Genomic DNA, 25,604 nt, shown 5'->3' with positions numbered 1-25,604 from the left:
CCAAATGCCGGCGATGAAGTAATATTGACGGTGTCTTCCAGTTCCAAGCATTCTTCCATTTGCGAATTAAAAGAAAGACATTACTTAGAAGGTTAAAATCGAATTTAAAGGTCAAAATATGTATCGTAATGCAGAAATCGAAACCCATCTCAAACAAATTACATGAAGAACTAGTGTAAATATTAATAAGTGTATTAAAAATGTATTAACAAAAATGAAAATTCCATCTTTAATTTCGCAAATATTGATTTTATGTCACACTAATTAATATGATATATTTGTTTGCCTAATTATTAAGGACTCATAACCTATGTATAAAAAATAGGTAAATAGGTTTAATTTAAACGATCTAATTTTATTTATTTATAATGTACTATTTGGTATATAAATTAATTTCATTTATTCATTATCACTAATTAAGTAGCAGAAATATCTTCCTATTTTAACTATGTGCTGGATTTAAATAGAATGGAGGAATATAAAAATCGAGGACATCCAATATTATATATCACTTTTCAGCTGGTAGCTACTTTCGGTTAAATCGGTATAACCATGAGAATACTTCTGGTGTCGTTAAACAATCTGGAAAGTATATTTTTTGTTTCTTTTTCCTAAAATAAGTACAAAACAATCTCTGGTCGATAAATATTTAGCTTCCATATTTGTTTATTTTGTATATTTCAAGGCCTACTCTCAAAACAAGCAAAAAAATATATCGAAAGTTTTTGTTTTTATGTAATGTTATTGAAAACAATGTAATGTATAATAAATAAAAATATATAAGAAAGCTTTAAGTTTTCTCTTTTTTCTTGTTGAATAACACATTTTACGAGAAGTTGTACGTTATTCTGTTTTTAATAATTATACAAGTTTCTTATGTTTAACAACAAAAGACGTCGACAGTTAAATAATGTAAAATTGTGCGATTAAAAATGTCATGTCGTATGTGACATCCGTCAACAGTATAACATTCTTCTATTCGAGTTTTGAGCCGAGGAAATGTTATTTGCTTTTATGTCACTTCCGTAATTTGAGAAAATTACTTCGACTGCTGTTAGAGGCATATGGTAATGAATTTAGGTAAAATAATTTGTCGATAAAGAACTTTTCGAAAATATATGAAGACGCATAATATAAGGCATATATAAGGTTTGCGAGTAAAAATTTCGCATATCTCTAACAATACTTATTCAATGTAATCGTATTACAGCGCTCTTGAAAGGTCTATTAAACACTGTATGTATAAAGGTAGCGCCCTACAAATCCTACTCAGGTCAAAAGTTGTTGCTTTTTATATGGGGAGGTCTGGAAAGGTCATTTTCATCATATTTTGGTTTTTTATTTCCAAAGAATGAAGACATTAGGCCCATTGAATATTATTTGGCACTTATGGCGATGATAGTTTAAGTGAATGCTCATTTCTGAATCGCAGCTGAAACAAAATAAAATCGAGTAATTTTTGAACCCTATGCCTATGAGAGATAACACGGGTATCATATACGATAATATTGTGCCAAAAAATCGTGTGAAATAAGTTGTGCTCAAAGCCTGGTGAAGTTTTGAAAAAAGTTGCCAAGTATGCATTTATGCTAAGGGTTTGTTGGGAGATCAAATTAATTATTCACTTTCGCTACTCAAACCTGTCCAAACTATTCCTGCCATCAGAAACTGAGAAGTAACCTATTGTTTCCTATTACTGCAACACTAGACAACATTCATCTTTAGTGACTCATTAAAAAGTTAGTCTCTGGCTGAGAGTTTTATGCATCTACTTTGTAGTTTGGACCTTGTCTGGCTGCTTTTAATTTATTCTGGTTTCTACAAACCCCTATTAATGTTTTAAAATTGGCTCAGATTCAATTGGATTAGATATTTACCCTTAAATATCAAGAAGTTTTGCTGTGACGGAATTGTTTACTTACTTAAAACTGGCACAGGTGATACTGTCGGTTGGATTAGAGACAGGTTATGCTATAGAATAATCGGGTTTATAGTCGAATTATTGGGGAAAATTCCGAGGTATTTCAGAAGGTTAAGTACTTCTTGTGGGAGGTTGTGGAACAGTTGCTATTCAACTGATACGAAAGTCCAGCAGATTCATATGGAGGTAGGGACAGTTAGGCCTAAGTTCCAAGAAAAATTTTTGTTTGTAGTAAAGTGTTAATCTATGTTTATGTGAAATATGTGAAAATCTATGTTTGTTTTTAGTTATTTTATATGTTTTACCATTCTGCTTCTAAGTTTAGTTATTCTGTTGGCTTGACTGTAAGACAATAAAATGTTTGTTAATGTATATGTTAAAGACACCTTAACTCATAATATAATTAATTAACAAAATGCTATTTATGAAATGAATGTTACGACAGACAAGAAATATTGACTTGAATTGAATATTTTAATACAACATGTATAGAATTAGAAATGGCGACTAGCATCAATTTCACCAATGAATAAATAAAACGATTTATTGGTCTTTCCACGTACCTAGTTAGACTTCGATTTTCTATTTATAAGGATTTTGTTTGGTTGCACAAGGCCCCAATGTATTGTGCAATTTTTTTTTGTTGCTTTTAATCTCCCCCTCCATGAACCTTTTACGGCTCTCGGTTTTCCGATTTTGTTTATTGGCTTCAGACATATTTCCTTTTATAGACCCCGATTGATCGTAAGAAGAAAGGATGAGAAAGGTCTGGCCTAGTCTCACGAAATTAAAACGTGGAATGTTTAATAAGGTCTCTATTCAATCGAGCGAACATGAAAAAAATTCCTTCGGGTTTGTTCGGTGGAATCGTTTCGCTTTACTTTGGCTGCATAAACCACTTCAAAATATTTTTTCTGATACTGATATTGCCGCTTGGCTATTGATCATTTGGTTCGAATTGTCGATAACTTTGATAACATACAGGGAAATAAAATAATATGAACATAATATGATTAAATTTGTGATGACTCAGATTGTATTTCGGTGATATCTCAGATCCGGTTAGCGGGAGCATCTATGAAGAAAGCAGCTGATTTTTTAACATTTCACGAGCCACAGTATCCACGGTAATGACAACATACCAAAACAAGGTAAAAAACATCATCAACCATGAGGAATAGTGGGCGAAACCCAAAGTTAACTAGTGGAGGCCGACGAACATTAAATATAATTGTAACCAGACAAGATAAAACACTTTTGGATCCAAGGTGGCAGTTGAACTCAACGCTCATTTTAAATAGTGTTTCGAAAACAATAGGGCATCGAGAGTTCCAGAGAACTTAGAGAATATTGAGTCATTTATATATGGATAAGTTTGATGAAATATCTGCGAAGATGTCATACAACTAACATGTTATTATTCATATACTTGTCTCATTCAAATACTGCACTTTATATAGTTGTTCCATCCTTGGCATAATTCTTGGAAGAAGTTTACTATTATTTCTTCAGATGGTGTTGGGTTTAACAATAATAACAATAGAGCAGATGTTACGGCAATTCGTACATTCATTCACTACTTCTTGCGAAGTGTTTTCAAATTGCATGTTCCATCAAAGAATAGGATTAATTTTCCTCTATTTATATATGTAACTTAACGAAGAGTTCAAAATACGTTTTTTAATTTATTGTTTTACTAATTTGGAGATAACCATGGATAAATTACCGTCTGAATCCCAAATGACTTTCCTAGTACAGGTTTTTTATAATGATAAACAATGTACAAATATTTACATTACTTTTAAAATCGCATTTGAATGGATAAGATTTTATACGATTGTTAGCAAATGAGGTAACTTCATTTCGAACTTAAATCTTCCTTAAATCTTTAAAATCTGTTTTGTAGTCGATGCTTAATTTCAAAGCAAGGAATGAAATATGTCGGCCTCTCTCAACACTCAAAATATCACCAACTTTTTTAATGATTGGCTGTTCAAGCATTGTTAGATATTCAACATCTTAGCTGAAAACAAGCCAACCAATTCTGATACTAAAGTTTAGGTAAATACCACAAATACCAAAAACACTACACTATTTTTTACGGACCTACCCTTTCGAAAGTAAAAAAACAAAATTGACAAAAAATTTCCATTTAGAATATCTATTTCCAAGACGCTATAACTCTTGGTTAAGTAACCGCTGCCGCTACCTTTATATGTAGAATGTTGTACGAATCTTTGATTGAAATGCGCTTCAAAAGATATACGGACTTATATCTATTAAGCTCTTCTATTAATCAAACTGAAATTACTTTTTCCTCATTATAATTTTATAATATACGAAGTTATAGTTTTAGCAAAAAAAACCCAAAAAACTCAATAAAAAATAAAATTTTAACATAAACATATTTATTTCTCAATATTCCTTATATTTTAAGTATATTCAACAATTATTCTTCTATAAAGGTAAAATAATTCGAAAGCAACTCATATTCATTATGTATTGTTTAATGAAATAATAGCTTTTTGTCAAATATAAGTTTGAATAATTCTCACAGTTTCTTTTCTAATAACAAATAAAATTATTTCACATGCAAACTCAGGGAGGTAAGCTCGTTAATAAATTACAATGTCCTCGCCTTCTTTGAAGTCTACTCCCTTTTCAGTTCTATGTTTTGACTTTTGCTTTGTCCCACCTTCCATTCAAGGCTGTGAATCGATAAAAAGGTCCTGTTTTATTGTTCGTTATTCGCCCCATTGTCAGTGCAAATACGACTTTCATATGTATATGCTAAGTGAACTAATTTTAAGGGATTGATAATAGATGACTTAGCTTTCGCTATGTGGGATTTTGTATGTCAAGACTATATTAGATTATAATATCTATTAACTTAGCAAATTATAAAATAAAGTAAAAATTAGATCTTTCTGTCATAGCTTGCACAATTAAAAATTTTTAATGATAATGCCTAAATCTAATAATAATTTTTGAAGTACAAAAAATGGGAAAAAGTCGTAATTAGTAATACAAAATCATTTTATCATTTTACTATGTTAATAGGCTGAAGTTTGAAGACAAGAGATTGGAAGTTTAGCTGAAGTAAAACCATGGGAACTAGTTGTCCTAGTTAATGATTCAAAGAAATATGTTGCTGTGTAAATAATTTTAAAATATCAGAATATGTCAGGACAGGTGTTGAAAAATCCGTGAAAAGCTACATGAAAATACTTCTAGTCGTTCTTACTACAGCAATTAACTATTACTATATAATTTATTTACAGTTTTCTTTACAACTTCAATTATAATAGTTACATTTTATTAAATTCCTGTCAGAGTAGCAGGAATATAGTGGGTAATAACACTTAAGGATATATAAGATCAATATACATACAATTGGTTGTATTGTAATTACATTATGAATCCTTAACGACAGTTGCAATAGAGAACAAAATAACGCTTATATGAAAATGATAGAAGGTAGAATAGAAGTTACTAGAAGGCGTATCTTAGTGCCTTATGAATTGAATATTTTTATGATAATTTTTTCACTTTAAAAAGGCATTTATTGAGTAAAATTGGTACAATATATCAGGCTTATAAATTAACTAGTGTTGGGAACAATCGACTGAAATCGACTATCGACTGTTCAGTAATTGACTACTTTTTACTATCGATTATTTCAGTCGACTGCTTTCAGTCGCTATTTTCGGTCCGACTGATTTTATTACTATTTACTATCGACTGTTTCAGTCGTTCTACTAGTTCATTCGACTGATTTTTAACGTTCTGGCTTTGTCGTCCTAGCCGCGACCTTTAAAGTAATGCGCCGAATTTATACTTATATAGATTTATATGTAATATATGTGGTTTTATGTTTTTTTAATTTGCTTGTGAATAACTATATATTGTAAATTAATATAGCAGAATTTTGGAATGCTAGTTTTCGAGGGCAAGAAAATTGAATTATAAATGATAAACAGTAAGATACTTTTGACTAGTATAATAGGTAATACTTTGGACTAGTATAATACGTAATACTTTCTTGATAAACTTTCATAATTTTTGTCCAAGCCTCTTATTTGTCGAAACTTTTTTCCTAAAAACTTGAAAACTAAAATTAGATTCCAAAGGTTTCTGAAATTGCATAGATCCAAAAGATTTGAAGATTTTTTTACAGCAGCAGTTGTTAAATTTCTTTTAAAAATATTAACCGTAAAGAGGTGAATAAAGTATATTAAATATTTGTAATAAATACATTTTCTGATGAAGTAATGACCACCGAGTTATCTGGTGAAAGATATCCCAACGATGTCTTTAATTATACGATCATCAAATCCAGGATTTTAATAAGTGAATATTCAAAAAATTGCAAAATTGTCTATTAGATGTGATCAATAAAAGACTGGCAATTTTAGAAATGAATACGATATGCGGGAAATCCACATTTTTAGATCCTAGAATTAAAAAAGCAGGAAGAGGTATCTTCTATTCTAACTTCAAAAAATACAAATATACGCGTTTTACGTTTAGTAAAAAATTGATGCTCAAGGGAAAACATGGTCTAGTGCTAAAATATGCATAAAGTTAAAACAGAAATTGTTTCACTGTAATGCAGCAAATGTCCCCAATATGGATATATAATTAGTATACATTTTTTAGTTTTATTGATGGATCTAGTAAAAGCTTATCAATCGTTAATAAAACATTTTGTATTTACTGATGCATCTCGTTGTTCTATTTAACATACTTTATTTGTTTTCCAAGTTTTCTTAAGGGCATTAAATTGTTTTCGGTCTTAGACTGACTAACCACAAAACCTTTATAACTCTCTTTTTCCCAAAATGGTTGCTTCGTGTTTGGCGTGATTTTCTTTATATAAATCTTCGCTAACCCGAACAACAAAGAAGATTTTTTCCAATTACATGAAATAGAAACGTGTAACGTCAAAGAGAAATAACCGAAATAGTTTAGGGTTTAATTAAAGGATCTTTCAGACTTATTTCGTTTTTATATTTTTGTCCTATTGGTTAGAAAATAAACAATTAAAATAAATATTAGGCTAATTTATAAAATATCATTTAATATTTTAGGCTAATATTTTGTATTACTAGTTCAATTACAAATAATTATATTAAGATAATTTTGTAAAGTTTCATTACTAAAATTTTAACTGTAACAGACAACATGTTCATAATATTTATGAATAATTTTAGAAGCTAAATATTCCTATTAATATATACTTTCTGTTACTGATTTAACTTCAATCTAGAAAAGAGTAACGTGAAAAAAACAATTTAATTTTTTAACATATTTAACACATTGTTTTCTAGTACAAAACTAGTACTGATTTTTTGTAGTTTCAGTGGTTATAATGATTGTTTAATTAGGGCATTCGAACTTTAACAGAATATATGGAAAGGACCATGTTATTGAAGCTACTACGTTATAATTTAGAGATTATATTTTGGACAATTTTAAATGATATTTGGTTAAATTACTTAAAATTTTTCTGGTTTAATTAGAGGAATGATATAATGGAAGCTATCAAAAGTTTATAGAAATGGTAATATGATAAGTTATGGTAACAAGGTTTTAACTGATACCATGTAAGAAATGACTTCGAATCAGTGATTTTATTTCGGGTAAAGTAAATACGTGGAATTGTCATAAAGCGGTTATTCAAAAATAATATAGTCATCTAGCCTATTGTAGCTGTTTTAAAAGCCAATGGTGGTTCAATACCTTATTAGTGTATAAATAGTTTGTGTATTCATACAATTTTCACCATTCCATGTAAAAATTGAGGACGTGTTTGTTTCTTATTCTCCTAAACACTTTAAATGACAGCGATGATATTATTACCATAGAGAAATGGATATTTAACTTTGTAAATTTTGGACAAATGCTTCCCGACGTCCAATATGTAGATGTCGCCACCTTTAACGTATTACTTGTTTTTATCGCTATACTGCGAGACGCTACGGGATCCGATTGGTTGACGTCGTCTCTCTAGCGCCTTTAATGTTTATATGTTTCGGGCGCCATTTTTAGTGTGGCTAACCTAAGAAGCAGTTCACTTAGACTTATGTATCGTTCAATGATTAAGTTATTAGTTCATTATTATGTCTAGTATATTTATAAGACCGTAGAACAATAAGTAATGTGAATTCTCGATCTAGAATGTGACGTGAACCGGGATGCAAGAAGTATATAGCTCTCTTTCAAAAATGGTTGATACAGTTAAAAATTCTAAACTGACTAGACTAACAATTAAAGAATTGTTGTTGTAAGTTGAGGTACGTTTATACATATTAATAATCATATAAAATATCAAATATGTATTTTTTAAATTAAAAAATGAATACCTATCCGAATGAAGCTACACAAACCACCATACATTTTTATTCTTGGATCAATTATTTGATAGTTGAAACTCTACTAAAGTAATAGCTCCTGAATGCAAACCTTTTAAGAGGGTATTAACCAAAGTTCAATACACTAGGAATTTTGGTGCAAAGCGATTCAGGAATTAAATAGTGCTTAAATTTTAGTGCCAGAGTAAGAACAAATTTGTCAAAGTAAATTAAAAACTTAATAATCACCTTGAAGGGGTTTACTTCATTAAAGAAAAAAAATGTGTAATTATGTGAATAAATATATTGGCTTAAGGCTAATTAGTCAAGATAGATTGGAAATTTTTTTGATCTATTAGTGTTCATGGATTGAAGATTATACATCCTTCGGCTAGTATGTTTGACAAATCGTTTAAAATGCTCATAAGTTAATTTTTTCCATCTCATTTTCCTTGTGAAGAGGATTAATTCCAATATTGATGGGGGATGCATTACCAGGAGTTGACAAATTGTAACTTTACTTTATATCTTCAATTTCAGATGTTCCTATATGAACAAACGAGGCGAGGCAACATCACATGCCCCAGAAAATTGTTTTGTTATACTGTCAGTAGTTCTTTGAGCTATCTTTTTTATTTTATCTCAAGATATTGCCTCATCTATAATATAACATATTTTCTGTCAAACATCTTTAATGAAATGTAAATTTAAAACCTTTTAATTGCAATACACTTCACTATATAATGACCTTCCAGATAGTCTGTTAAAAATAATATGCACTATATACTTTTGGATAAAACATAATTTTAACAGAGAAATATTCCAAAGTTTTTAAGAAAACAAAAAGCCAAAACTCTAATAGATCCTATTAGAATGATGGGCCTAAACAAATATGAAAAATAGAAAAAACAGAAGAGATAATTTTGATTTGTTCAAAGGTTCTTTATATATGATAATATTTATATTTTATAGATATATTTATACTTATATTATATTTATACTTTATACATAATTATCAGTTTTACACGTTATATTTATTTTATAAATTAAATTGTTTTTTTATTTAAAAAATTTATTGGTCCACTAAACGAGACGTCAGAGCAGTTAGGTGCTAAATTTTATCAAAAAGCCAATTAAATGTCGTCACAGCAAAATGTTTTCCTTATAGGTGCCTATAATGGAGATCTAAATTGACCAATCAAATTACTTGAATGGCCGATTTAATCCCATCCGGATGCTGGGCAAAGCAAAATTTTTCTTCATAGCAGCCTATTGAGTTGTCTGTCTATTACTCTATGATTATTACTGATATATATTTGATTGAATGATAATGAGAATTTTCTGAGTATTTATCGAACAAGTGGTTTCGAATTTGGTAACAAACTTATTCATTTAACTTGCCATGGGTATTTAGCACCATTAATTACTCTACTTTAAAAAATGCCTATATTAAAGAGCACAAGAAAATTACATCTCAAGGAAGTTAAGTAATAATATAATGAATAATAAACTATTGAAAATAGAAACCCAACTCAAACTGATATCATTTTATGTTAATAGCTCGAAACTACATTGTACGAAGGTACTTGCGCCCTACGTTGACTAAAATGAATCGAGGACATCCCGTAATGTAAACTGCCGTACATCACTAAACCACCGGCTGCTATGTTGAGTAAATAAACAAATAAATTCTGATACCGTCGACGTCCAATTTTGCAAATCTGCCACCCTCATTGGGATTCGGCGGGATCGCTCGAAACCGAAAACCGTTGGAATCATGTAAATTTCGGTCAGGTCTTTTAACTTTACGGTCCATAAAGTTGCGGTAATAAGATTTCGTTGACGAAGGATTTCAATTCCGTTTAAGGATTGTTTACAACGGAAAATATGTATGAGGATGCACATATGTTAGATGGTAGTCGTTTATACGTGCCTACGGCATATTTGGGTTTTGTTTTCTTGTTGTCTTTATTGTATTTATTGGTTCAGTCTAGCCTGACTCATCAATAAATCAGTAAATCACAATTTCAGGTCTTTCTTATCCATTTAATAATGGCGAAAGTTCAATAGCAACTCATAAGTTTTAGTAATGGAGTAATTTTCCTCTTATATGTGATTGGGTAGGAATTTAATTATATTTTTTAATACTGTAGAAAGTATTTTGGTGTTGTTTTCCAATATAGTCTTTACCATAAATGCATTTGCTGATATATTTTTACTAGCTTTAGAATAATACCACACTTTCCTCTTTATTTACATTTGATTTTGCTCATTAGGCTTTGTTGTCTAAATATGGCATATTCGTTACGATTGAAGTTGTATTAATGGACGACGATTGGATCACATTATTATCCTGAATAAAATCCATACACTGGCCAACTAGGTTCAAATATCCATAAAAAACCTGTTTTACGTAAGAAAATAGTATTTTTCATTAAGATAACGCTCCGGATCACACAACTTAATAACCATAACTAAAATTATTGAATTACTTCAATCCTACTGAAATTTGATTTGATTAGAGTACTCCAAACAAAAAAAAATGAATGGTTTTAAAATTAACTATAAGCTATAAGCTGACTATTGGCTTCTGTTCAGATGAAAAGCGTTTATCGTAACCTTTACTAACGTTTTATTAGCATATCAAAAGACAATCCTTTAATATGGTTATGGAGATGGGTGACGTTTTATTACCGACAAGTTTTGCTCCACTTGGAAAGGGTCTGCTCACTAGCATTAGTTCGATAGTTCGGTAGCATTTATGTATCATAAAATAAAGATACATATAATACATACAAACGTATAAGTACTTTGTATACGTAGATACAATGTTGCGATGCATGTAAAAGAGTGGTGCACTTGATCCACAAGAGGGCCCAAAAATGGCCCTTTGAAATTGTACTTTAAGGCAATTAATTATATTCTTCACAATTATTTGTCCTAATATTATCACTATACACACAGTTTTTTGTTTCTCTGTCAAAATCCTTAAAATTCAAGTTGATGTCTTTAATATTAATATTGTAATTTTGTTGAGAGGAACTTATATTTTTTTTTATTATTTGATTAATACATTGTTACTAGTCGTTTCCGTCTAACCTACAATTTTCCTTTATGATAACTTAAATCTAGGTACATAACTAGGAGGACCCATCGGCCCTATCTCAGTCTCTGGGGATATAATGTTTATACATGTCACTGCTGTATTTTTGAATATATGCACCTCACTACACAACACTACTCAAGATCAGATGGTTTGATTCTTTTTAGTCTATGTCCTGTTCTGGTAGTATCCAAAAGCTGCAATATTTAAATTTTCTGATGAGAATGGATTCTTTCCGCATTCATTCCTCATGCCCCCTTGCAATTATCTTGATTTCTTGACTGACTGTGGGTATCTGAATGTTTCGATGTAGGTAATCAGTCCTATAGCATTTGGCTGCACCTACAATACCTCTCAGGACTTTGTTGTGAAAAATTTGTAATTTATTTATGTTACTCTTTGCAGAACATCCCCATAATTGAACTCCGTATGTCAATAGCAATTCATTATGTACTGTCAATAGCAATTTATTATGTACTGTGATTTTCTTCCTATTAGCCGGTACATTTTCCTATATCTCAATTCCAGTTCTTTTCTTTTTTATATGTTACTTCCAGCGAAGTTTTGCATCGAGATTCATTCCGAGATATTTAACGTTGTTGCTATATGGATTATTGGTGTTTTTGCGTTCTGTTTATCCTTATCGAAAGCTTGTGCTACATCTAAGAATATAGCTGAGCATACTTTTTTATTTTCGTAAGCTTTTTCAATAACATCAGTTATTATGTGAACCTGGTCAATTGTTGAGTGCTTGTTAATAAACTCAGACTGGTGTGTTGGTATTAATTTTTTCTCTCTATGATCGGTTTTATTCTTTTCAACAGGAATTTTTCAAAAACCTGAAATATTACTGGCATCAGTGATATAGGTCTATAGGCTTTTATTTCGTTTGGTGACTTTCCAGGTTTTGGGATCATAATAATTTCCGCCATCTTCCATATGTCTGGGACATGTTTAAATCTAATAATCAATACAGCATATTGATCAATTTAGTGATTTTTATAATTCTGTTACTTGGTAGTTTTTGCAGTAATTCTCCTGTTATTTAATCGTAGCCTGGTAATTTCCTAGGGTTAATATCAGTTTTAAAAACTTTGGTTAGCTCTTTCGGCGTGACTAATTCAATCATCGAATTTTCAGCTTCTATGTTCGGCAAATTATGTTCAATATCAGTTTCGTTTGGTTTGAAGGTTTTTTCTAGATATTCAGCAAATGCTTCTGATTTTTGGTCATTGTCACGTGCCCAATTCCCACATAGGTATCTTATAGGTGGACTCTGTAGACATGAGCGCATAGACATAGATATTTTGTGGCTTTCCAGAGTGAGTAATCAGTTTCTTTATCATCTGTTAAATTTCTCAGATAGTCATTTATAGTTTTGTTTTCAATTTCCTGTAATTCCCTTTTCAGTCTTTGCATTATATTGTTTAAACTATTTTTATTTTCAGGTGTTCTGTTTTGTTGTCACTTTTTTCGTAATTTACGTTTTTCAGATACCATTTCCTTCACTTATTTTGGATAATTAATTTCTTTAGTTGTACTCTTAATTTCTGGAGTATTATTTCAAGCAGCTTGTTGAATATCTACTACGAATTTTTCTGCTTTAAAATTTAATTGTTCAGTTGTCTTGAGCGGTATATTTAGTTGAATTCTTTTGTTCAATTCTTCAGCAAATCCTTCCCAGTCTGTTCTTTTGTTTGTTGACGTTAGGTTTCTTTCTTTTCTTATTATATTTTCGCCCACCGTCAGAATCACTGGCATATGATGAACTTAGCTCAAAATTTTCTTCGACTTTTATATAGAAATCTAACAAGTCTGGGGTTTTCTTTTAATCAGTCGACAATAAGTTGGTTTTCCAGTTAATATGTAACTACATCTTAGTTCAGCAGCTGCTTTATGTAGTTCATTGCCTTTAGTTGTTGTCATTCTGGATCCCCATCTTTATAAATTTTGCTCCGAGATTGCTTAGGACATTCAAATAATTTTCCTTTTTTTGACTGTATCTTGGAGGACAATAAATTGCGGCTATTGCAACCTTGTACCTACTTGATTTAATAGTTACTGCTGTTACCTGATATTCTGCTGTACTTAGCCCTGATTCTTGATGGTGAGAAAGGTCCTTTTTTATTATTATTGCACTTCCTACTTTTGCGGTGTTGGCTGGATGTATGGTATAATAAAATGTATGCCCTCTAAATGTAATAAAAGATTCTTTTGTTAAATAGGTTTCCGATATTACGCAAATATCTATTTTTTGCATATCTAGGAATACTTGTAGGGTAGCGTAATGTTGCTGGACTCCATTAGCATTCAAATTGCTATTCGGATATCTTTATTTACCATTTAGGGTTTTTGGGGCTACTGGCCTAATGTTTTTCAATTCTAGTTTTTTAATCCTTTCGGAAAAATATTCGATAATTTTTTCTTGTCTGTCCAGCTTTCCTATTAGTTTAAGTAACATTACTTTCGATAATTGGTGGTGGCCTGGGCATTCTAATTTCTTTATTCTGTTCATTGTTTTGTTTTATTTTTATTTGCTGTGGTGAAGATCCTGGGGAATTATTTGCTTTTCTTTTTTTATTTTAACCGTTATCCGGCCTACTTCTTTCTGCAACTCTTCTTCATGTGTTTCTTCTGTTAGAATTGGAGGATTAGAATCATAGATGGAATCGAAGACTTAATATCGTATCAATTACATACAAGTAGCCGAAGAAATACAGTTCGCTTTTAAAAAACCCGATGAGTCTTCGATCCATGTTGGTTTTCTGGTGACCTAAAAATATATAATTAGAGGCACTAAAACATATTTGCTATATACTTATATATTTGCTATATGCAAATATACACTATATTTGTGATTTATGCACATTTATTCACAGAGAAGTTTTGAATTTCTAACAAATCTATTTCTAACAAAATTAATTTACCATTCTTGTCATACCTTTAAATTTACACAATAAGGAAACATTATGAATATCCAACCTTTGATTGAGAGAGCATTTTTTAATATACACAACCTGTCCAGTAAAAATGACTGATGCGAATACTAGGATAAATTTATTTTTAGTTTGGTAATAACGTATCGTCTAGTAAAAAGCGTAGTTCCATCGAAAAACGTTCATTTTATTACCAGTCTCGGCATAGTTGGCAATCAGAAACGAATATAACATTACAATACAACAAAAAGAAAGACTGATGACGTATGTAACTGTAACTGTAATGATGCTAATTTTAGTTTGATTGAAAATGGGTTTTTAGTGCCTCTTACAAAAATTCCAAGAGATTAAACATTCAATATCCAATATCACATTTAAACATCATCTTCGCCGTATTTTTAAATAGTTATTTGTGATGTTAAAACTAAGCTAGACAAAAATATTAGGGGTTGTGTTGGAGTTAATTCGTAGTTTCACTTAATTAAAAACAGTTTATTTAAGATGAAATTACTCCAGCTGCTTCTTCTCATTTTTGAAAGAGACAAACTTCTCGTGTTTTGTTCTCATTTTTTCTCTCATCTACACTGGGGAAAAATTAATTTCGGATTTTCTTGATTTATTAGGATGGATATAAATATTTAGTAATATCTTTAATTCTTACAATATATAGAAATTTCTACGGAAAAAGGTGGCGTCATTAGTCTATCCGGTTAAAAATTGATGCATTTATGTCATATTTTGCTTTTTTTTACTTCTAAGAACTAAGAGTCAAAAGAACAGCGCAGGTTTATCGAAAATTGTGTTGTATTTATAGTGCAAGTGCTTAAGTAAATATCAATGATAAAATTGGTTTGCTCGTCTTCTTTCCGGGAATTTCGATTAACTACTCGAACAATCTACTACGAAACATATTTCTTTAAGCGATATCATTAAGGTATTAATCATAAGCAATAAATCAAATCTAAAATATTTATATGAAACTAGAATTCAATAGTTGAGATCCGTATGAGTTAATAGTGAAAATTTGAATGAAATACGATTCCGTCGGTGAATAGCCTACAGATAATAATAAAATTCTCATATGCAGTAAATTTATTGAAATATTTTGTTCTTTATGACTGGTAGTATTTTCTTTCATCGCTGGCATACTTTTAGTCTTTATAATTGAACTACGATAATGCTATTAAGGGAGTAATTGACATTACGCGAATTGGGAGACAAATCTAGGTTAATTTAGGCCCTTTGATGTGCTTTTTTTCATTCTAATTGTTAATTGTGTTCTAAAAATATCCATCCTTTGAATTATAATTAACCTAAAATGTGCCACTCCGGTCTCAGCGTAGAATCATATCGAATGATTGATAATTGTTAATAATAATATTCAGTATTAATCTTTAGCCAATAATTTGATCATATGACTTTGATTTTTTCTTGATCTTCATCTAAAATGGCAACCTTAATATCCTACAACATTATTCACATATATTATTTAAATCGACATAATTGATTCAACATAATTTACATTTGAATAAAATCGAATTATGGAGAAATTTTAAAATTACATAAATTTTTATAATTTGTATATGGTTTGATTCAATAGTGAATAGAATAATTAGTGCACGATATATAACGAGTATCTTTTAAATATGAAATTTATTCTGGTTAAAAATATTACTAATTTTTTAAATGGTAATACTTAATTGCTAATTCATTTTTTATACCACCTGAACACTATTCAGGTACTGGTTCAAATTGTTTGTTTTTTAGATATATTATAGCCTCTTTTCTACCAACTGCTTAACCCTTACTGCTTAATAATGGCTCCAAACCAACGTTATATTAAACGTATTAAACCTACCCACTGGCGAGTGACCAATGTTGAAATCACGCCAGAATATACCCGTCTGACCTAGCCTGTTTACTGGCTTGATTGGGATAGTTTCTCTTGTTAGATCACACCCAGATAGACTCATAACACCTTTTTATGGTTTAAAATAAACAGTTTAACTTAAATTTCGATAGTATTCAAAAAATGGTTAACATATCAAGTACCATATCAATACCATATAATAAAATTCTCAGATGCAGTAAATGTATTGAAATATATTATTACTTATGACTGGTAGTATTTTCTTTCATCGCTGGCGTGCTTTTAGTCTTTATGATTGGACTACGATAATGCTATAAAGGGAGTAATTGACGTTACGTTACGAGAGTTGCGAGACAAATCTAGGTTAATGTAGGCCCTTTGATGTGCTTTTTCTTCATTTTAATTGTTAATTGTGAAAATAAAATAACCATCCTTTACATTATAATTAACCTAGAAAGTGCCACTCCAGTCTCAGAGTAGAATCATATCGATTGATTGATAATTATTAATTTATATTGAGTATTGATTTATGCAGCAATAGAACTATTACATTATTTTACTATTACATGATTTTACAGCAAGTTAATAATTCAGTGAGTCATCATACATAATGATTTACTAGGTAGAATTTACTAACCCATTATTTTTAAGATGGCAGAAATAAGAGAGATCAAATTCTTGTGAATAAACTAGTAGATTAAGCACTTCGTAGTTTATTTCAATAGTTTTATGGTTATGTTGATCTGGATTTATATCTATTATAGGTATTTTTCAAACATGTTTACATCTAGTTGGGCTAAAATGTTGCAAAAATAATATGAGTTTATTTTTCTACTATTTAGGAGGTAGTACATGAACAAAATTCATACTTCGACACTATATATTCTTTTTATTTCTCAATGATCTTTACTGGTTATACTTTGGATTATACAACAGAATTTTTAAGAATTACACAAAAATTTTAGATTTATTAATAAATAATTTCTGGTTTATACGAGTTTCTGTTTTTATTTATTATTTAGAATGTTTGTATAAAAATATTTAAAACAAACTACATTCGAACATTATTAAAGTGTTACGTCTGCAGTAAATATTACTTCAGTGAAGCAAATGCATCGAAGAACTTTATTTTAATCGATTTAATCTTCTGCATTTGTAGATTTAGAGCAATATTCCTTTGAAATTTACAACATTTCGCTACATTTCAAGAATGTAAAGAGATTATCTAAACAGAAAAAATTTTGGAGATTAAAACTGAATACAATTCGAATGTAACTAAGAGAGTATTAGTCTTAATCAACTCAGATTGCTTTGACAAAAAATGAGACAGACCGAAGTTCGAGAAGAAAATGAGATACAAGTTTCTCGACTTGTTTCAAAATATATGTTAGGTACAGATAACGACGCATTATGCTACTTATGCAGCACAATTGATTTTTAAAATGTAATATAATAGTATATATGTTATATTTCGCATGTAATCAAAGTTTAATATCAGTGTCTTATTCTAAGCGAGGCATATCATTGTCATTTTAAGTTAACAGTTCCGTCAGTTATTTATAGTTGTTTTAAAATTCTCATGAAAATAACTGTGCGAATATATTTTCTTGTATTTTTCCACTTTCTTGTATACGTATTTATAGGCTTACGTATAAAACACTATAATATGTCAAGCATCATAGTCCCTGAGTATAATAGATACAACTTACCGAACTCCCCTAGCATTAAAATTGTTATGGAAATTTTTGATTTAATTAGTTCATATTCACTTAATATAAGGCATAGACGCTTTTAAAGGTCGTTATTGGTTTGGTTTCCCAGGTGTGCCGGCTTCATTTTAACGCCACGTTATTATATTAAATAATTTCCCGAATATATTTGAATAATATGGTAGCGTAAATCGCTGAAATGATGAATCTAAATCGCTGACGAGTAAAATAAATATTTTTAAAAGGAAATTTCAATTTAAATGTTAAATACCGAGCGATAATTATGGAAAATGTATTTGCATATGTTGGATCTTTTGTGGAAATGATGTATTCTGGAAATTTGAAAATCGGAGATATGAGATTAATATTATATATATATATATATATATATATATATATATATAGATATATATATATATATATATATATATATATATATATATATATATATATATATGTATATATATATATATGTGTATATACATATCAAAGATATTAAGAATAGAGAGGCGAATCAAGGATAAGGCAAATTAACTAAGGCAAGCAATTCAAAAAAGATTTATTAAAATAGTTAATCCTACAATTAGATCTACTGACATCTGATCTGAATTCTGGCTATTAAGCTATTGCACATGGAAAAGCAAACAGCTGAAACTACCCTTGCTGTAGCATATTAACCTAAATACTAGCCTTAGAACGACAAAGCTGATAAAAAAGGTGAAAACTTCAGAAGGATTTAAAGAGCACCACGAAAATGCCAAGGTGATTACGCACTTGGTTAGCGGTAGAGAGCATTCAGTAGATATGTGAGAACTTATCAAATAAAAATCCTAAGATAGTGGCAACAAACTAGAGATCGTATAGATAAAGCCGTATATAATAATAAAACTAAAAAGCCTAGATGAGAAGTTCAAAAGCTGAAAGAAGAATCAATGAACTTTTATCTGCAAGACCTATATAATGCTCGCTCTGGAGAGCAACCAAGAGGATTAAGAGGTATACGGCCAGAGTAATGTATGTGTTACTTAAACAATCTGTCATAATGTACAGTCTCAACCAAGTCTAGATGAATTGATAATGAGTCAGAACGGGAACTTGAAATCGGAAATGAGTCGGCCCAAAAGTTCAAATTGATCAAGTATATAAGAATAAATACGAACCTAGAGAAAACATTCAAGCAAAATTTTAAAACAATTGCTTAGAAAAATATCCTTAACGAAATATAAAAAATAAATAAATAAATATAAAAAATAATCAAACTTAGATTTTTAACACAAAAAAACATTTTAAAATAAAAGATGTACGTACTAATCGTTGCAATAACAATAAAAATAAACAAAAATCTTATTTAACATATCTACCTCGTATTTTATATTCGACTATATATACACAATTTAGCTTAATACCTACCTAAATCTATTTCTCTATTTGCAATATTATTTTAGCTACTACTAACTGATTAAGCAATCAATCAATAATCAATAAATAGTATTTTGAAAATCGATCCGCAATTCGGCGGAAAAATCGGCAGCGAAATATATATATATATATATATATATATATATATATATATATATATATAATATAATATAATATATAATATGCGCAGAATGATATAAAAATAACAAGAGATAAAAAAAACTACATTAATCCATTTGATCTTTTTATGTTAATGTTATATATTTTATGTGGTATTTATAAGCTATGTTTGATATCAGTAATTAATTCTTTTTCACTTTCAGGCTGTGATTTTCGATGAAATCGAGCTCACCGATCTGTGCCTAGCCGAGTGTTCAACTAAAAACGTCAATCACAGTTTTCAGGTAAGTTGTATCGATAAATGTTGACCTATTGTTATAGTTTAAACCATTCACTATCTAATTTCTCTTTCAATTACAAATAACTTATTAGTTTGTATCATGCTTAATAATCAAATACTAAAGTAAAATATGGATATACTGAATATATGAAGAAACTGGTGTAGTGGAAATATTACCTTACTTTAGAAAAGTTTGTTAAATTTATTATGGAAAATAATTTAATACCTGAGACAGCATAATAATCTCCTTTGCGTCCGTAGGCAGAATTGAAAATTCTGGATTTTAGCTATAATTAACAGACATTCTACAGATTTAATTAATTATCTTAGAATAATATTCTTATGGCACAATCTAATTAAAATCTCATCGGAGAAAATGAATACTTGCTTCGAAACCCATGTTAAGTAGTTGTCTCATTAATGATTAGCTTATAGTCCTGATTATATTCTAGGTTGTGCAATAATTTCGAGGAAATATTTTAAACCGGATTTACTGTTGTTACTTACTGTTTTTTTGTATGAGAGTTATAGCCTCTTGATTTGATGAAAATAAAAGAAGCAAGAATATTTTGAGCTGTAAGAATCGGTATTAAACTGGCGTCTACATTTTAGTTTTTCTGTAGGAGAATACATCTCACCACTAAATTTTAGTACAACTTTAACAATCTAGTATAATTATATAAATAACATCTCATAAAATGTCAAATACTAATATAAAAGAAAATTTGTAGCCGTAATTTGGAAGTTACATTGTCAACGTTTGTTTTTTTAAATTAGTTTTCTTCGGGAGCAAAGTCAAATCTGTTGTGCTCGAAAACTTTTTTAATTTCCCTTTTATTGGAATCTTCTTTGAAAAGTTCTACTAAAGTACCTATTAATTTAGTTCGAGATTAAAAAATATGCTTTTATTTTTCCAAGACAGTTATATTTTTTAAGTAATTATAAAAATATTGGTGTAATTCTTCTTCATCAAATTCGTTAATTTACAAGATTTCCGACATTGTATATTTGAAATATTTTATATATAAATGTCTAAATATGATCAGATTTTTTAGCAGGCCTTGCTAATATTTGTTGCAATTTGCAACACTTGTGTTTGATAGGTTTGACTATAACTTTTCGATTTCAGTTGGTTTTACCAGGTTTGTTCCAACACGGCGACATTTATGGAAAGTTTTATCGCATTGTTTTATGGAAAATCAAAAAGTACTTCGGCAATATATTATTCTCTTAAAAATATATTGATGAATTCTATTTATGTCAACATTTTTCATGCTTTTAATATAGAATCAAATGGCAATCAGTAGTGCGTTTGACAACATTTACAAAATAAGGAAATGAACAAATAATAAGCATAGTATAGTAGGTAACATATGTATTGGATGTAAAATTAATCTAACGATGAAAAATTGATATATTACAAGATTGCCAACAAGGTTATTTTAAGAAAATTCAAATATAGTTTGCGGAAAAGGTAATAGATGGTTTTAATTTTTTTTTCATTTATTATCATAAACCATGGGACTTCTGAACGGGTAACGGGCGGACTTTTTTGGATTGAAACATTTGTAGTAGTTCAAGTTGTCTCTTCGAGACATACCTGTATCATACCTGTGCTCCGTTGAGGCAAATTGGACAGACTAGAATTTTATACAGCGTCGCTTTCTGTGGGATTGGAGTTTGCTTTTTCTGCAGAATAGTGAAAATAATAGGCTGTACACGGCATTTCCTTTGGCAAATAGCGTGCTGAACTTGGGATGACCATTGGAATCTGCGGTCGAACTGGAGACCGAGGTATGAAACTTTCTGGAGCCATGGGATAGGGACTTTATCGATTTGGAGGCGATAGGCGCGGAACTCTTTCTTGCGGTGGCACAAAATAGCCTTAGTTTTGCCGTAGTTTATCTACAGCCGCCATAATTTGTACCACGCTATCGCTTGGTTCAGCTGTACTTGGAACATCTTGCGAACAGCGTCGGGACAGTAACCGGTTGTGAAGAAAGCGGTATCGTCTGCGTAAAATACTACGTGGGAAAGTTTGAAGAGCGGGAAATCAGCCATATAAAGGATGAATAGTGCCGGGGCTAGCGGAGCATGTTGCGGGACTCCTGCGGAAATTTGTTTATGAGAAGAGATTTCGTCACCGATCCTCACTTGAAAGAACCTACCGTCCAAGTATGAATCTATCAGGGATATTAGGTCATTCGGTAGACCTAGCTGTTTCGTTTTAAATATTAGACCATGGTGCCATACTTGATCGAAAGCTTTGGAGACATCTATGAAGATGGCTCCGGCTTTTCGACTTTTTATCAGTGCCTGCTGGATAGTTGCTGAGACGCAGGCAGCTTGATGGAGGCATGAGTATTTGACACGGAAGCCGAATTTTTCGTCCGGGATTATGTGATGTGCGTCTGTAAAATCGTTTAAAGCATTTAATATCGCTTTTTTTGGCAAGTTTGAAAAGTGAACTAGTCAGGCTGATGGGCCTGTAGTCAGATGGATTGGACTTGGCATTTTTTTAAAGAATGACAGCGACAAGCGCATGTTTCCAGTTCATTGGGAAATGCTTTAACCTCAGGAGAGATTTTAATATTAGCAAGTTCGGATAGTTGCTTGCTAGTGAGGTTTTTTAGATAGTTTACTGTTATGCCATCTGGGCCTGGAGCTTTTTTAGAGGACATACGTTTTATGGAAAACTGAAGGCCTCTGGAAGAGACTATGGTCTTCAAAAGATGAACAGACTGGAAGTATTTCTTCTTTAGAGAGGGGATAGTGTCGTTTATGATGCATAATGTCTGTTGAGGTGGACCCAGAGAAGGATTGCATTTCATTTGGTTCTCGAACGGATGGTTTGGAAAGCGTACATCGCTAGTTTTAAGCCTAACTGTAGTGTTTTTAATAGGTAAGTTAAACACCAATCAGAAGCGCTACGAAATATTGACGTTCCTTACTATTTCCTAACCACCATTTCCACAAATCCAACGTTTAAACATTTTAGAGCGCTTGGATTTTATTCGGATTATTTATCCTATATTTTACAGTTAAAACATTGGTTTTTGTGCAACCATCGGAAAGAAAAGATATATGAATAAATCGAACTGGTATCTGTCAAGGCAAATAACCTAAATTCTCCCACAATCGATTCGTCGATAATACCTGTACTGTATGACCGTCAATAGGCGTATTTCAGTAACCATGAATTATAGCACAGTATTGAGGAAACCAGTATAACACTTGGCAAGAAATTTAGTAAATGTGGGTAATAACTCTAAAGAATACCCAATAATCGTACCATCATAATCACCACTTGAGACCTTCGAATATAGTATTATAAAAAGCAAATATCATATATTTGCTCAATCAATATTTTATCGATGGCAAAACTGTTATAAATACTGATAATTTGTAGTTACAAATGAAGATTAACTTGACAGGTTTATCTATAATACAAAAAGGTTTATACATATAAAGTTTTTTAATTTCAAATTCTATACATTTAATAATGGATGTTTGGTTTCTTACATTTTCAGCAGCTTTTTAGAATAAAAAGGTTTTTCCGGTATTGTATAAAATTTATTTGTAATATTTAGTTAAATAAAATGTGCAAATTTTAATTTTAAATTATTTTAGTACATGCAACTGCAATACTTCATCAAGTACTTTACAAAATCTCTGTTTAAACATGCTTTAATGTATTAGTTTCTCCTATGAATTCTTAGACTGGATCTCTGATTTCTTTTACTTTAGTTGATATCAGTGACAACAGTTAAGTTCATACATTGTCAATTGTCTGTAAGTATTATTCGAAATTTTTGAAACTGCTGTTTGCAATAACACGCATACCGGATTATAAGAACTTAATGAAATCACAAATTACTCTTAACCTGGTGAAGTATAGCCTATCTAACTATTTTTTGTACAAGAAACCAAATATTTGATATGGTAATGATCATGATGAATTAATATATTTCATGAATTAATATATTTCTTTATATTTCGAGAATATACGGATTTTGAGTTAGAAACCGATTTTTCTCTAACTATTTGTCTATATTAAATATAATTTTCTTACTGTAAAGAGAACAACATTATTAGGGACTCATATAAATATACTGCACATTATACAATAAAGAAAACAGACCAGGCCTAAATTCAAATGTTATCAACAGTATTATTTACCTCGATATTACTCTAATTATATTTTTTCGACATTACATTAAATTATTTAAAATCATCTTATGACAAATGTTACTGCCTCTCCTCTAATAACCATAACTTCTGTTAACTATCTTAATGATGTACAGCGAGCTTTTAAAAAGGCTTGAAAGTCTCTTGGTGCATCTTTAGACCCAGAAGTCTCTTAAGCTCCACATTAAAGGAATTATGATTTTACTAGAAAAGAAATAAAATTATCAATATCTATATATAGTTAATACTACTAAGATAATAAATAATATAGTGTCAAAACACATATGGCTAACTGAAAGAGCAGAATTGCAAAGGGTAAAGCAGTTATTTAGATCGATGCAGTTAGTCTTTAAATAATCTATTTTACAAGCAACCAAAATGAATACTATAACTAAATGCTATCTAAACAAGCTAATTTCAACACAGAAAAGCTCTGGATTCATTCAAGTTTATGTTCAGTTGTCTTGGAAACAAGCCTTTTGATATATCTAGAAATAATCATATTTATATAATGTTACTATTAAAATTAATTATTTTATTTGTAATTAATATTGCTTTAATATATGTTATAATATATCTTTTGAAACCATCTAAAATTATATTATGCACCACATATCTCTTTATAAACCCAGAAAAATTAAATCTATAACAATAACTCATTATATAAATAAAGCGCTGCTATCAAGATATAAATAATATGAACACTTACAAAGTAGCAACATTAAAAAAATAATAAAAAGCTCATTATGTTAATGGACACCTTGCTTTTAACGGAATTCCACTGAAATTAATGGTAATATGCTGCTATTATATGGAAAATAAATTGTTATATTATTGTGAAGCTTCTCAAGTATTCCTTGAAAATATTATTCTCATTTTGTTGATTTAGTAAGGTTGTTACAGTGCTGGATATATTTCGGTTTGCTTCTCAACGACCAAATTTTGACAATATTTACAAAGAATATAATACAAGGTGTCCGAAAAGATAATGTATTAGGTGCGTATGTGCAATCTGATGATATTTTCGCTTTAAAAAGTTAGTTATTGAGAAAACCGGTTTACAATATATGTTAATCATTTTCTCCCTAATTCCCCATCCTTATTCCCCAACTTCCTGGCAACATAACAATACTGTGTGGATTACTAATCACCCACGTAATCCAACAAACGATCTATATTCTTTAACACTTTTTTAGCATTTCAAAACCGGATGACAGCTAAGTAATACTGTCTCGATCTGAACAAGTGGTGGGGCGCTATGTCTGCTGATCACTCTAAGGAAGGCAGAAATTCCCATTTGGGCTGCAACAGTATATCCTCCATAATTTTTGCAATGTGTGAGTGAGCGTCATTGTAACAGAGTTTGACTTTGCATCTATAACTTCTTATCGCTGGGCTTTTTACAGGAATATCTCGTAATACACTATACCATCGTGTTCACAGCAGAACCTAATGGCCATGAATATTATTTCGTTTCCGTGTTGATGCGAATAGCTTTTCTTAACTAACCTATAGCTTTTTGTTCTTAAGAAAGGCTCAAATTTCAAAGACACATACAACGTTTTCACATATTTTTTATTTAAAATAATCAGACATTTGTTTATAATATTGTTGCTCAGCTGATATGGTGAAAAAGCGCAAGTAATTTAGTGTAAAAACCATTCAGTTTACTTTTTAAGCAATAACCTTATGATATGAGACTTTG

General features: G+C 30.3%; 1 protein-coding gene across 3 annotated transcripts in view; it reads left to right on the top strand.

Moving 5' to 3' along the window:
• Positions 1-25,604, top strand: part of LOC143202105 (diacylglycerol kinase eta) — a 436,917-nt gene that overhangs the window by 154,844 nt on the left and 256,469 nt on the right. For all 3 annotated transcript variants that reach the window (XM_076413382.1, XM_076413384.1, XM_076413383.1), the window contains one exon: positions 19,635-19,715. In XM_076413382.1, coding sequence (XP_076269497.1) covers positions 19,635-19,715 — 81 coding nt within the window. The remainder of the gene's footprint in view (positions 1-19,634; positions 19,716-25,604) is intronic.

The sequence above is a fragment of the Rhynchophorus ferrugineus genome, unplaced genomic scaffold (assembly GCF_030347505.1).
Source record: "Rhynchophorus ferrugineus isolate W39M unplaced genomic scaffold, kcgeb_rfMv2 rfM9, whole genome shotgun sequence".
NCBI lineage: Eukaryota > Metazoa > Arthropoda > Insecta > Coleoptera > Curculionidae > Rhynchophorus > Rhynchophorus ferrugineus.
The sequence above is the reverse complement of the archived record's forward strand: the minus strand, read 5'-3'. Positions and strand labels throughout refer to the sequence as shown.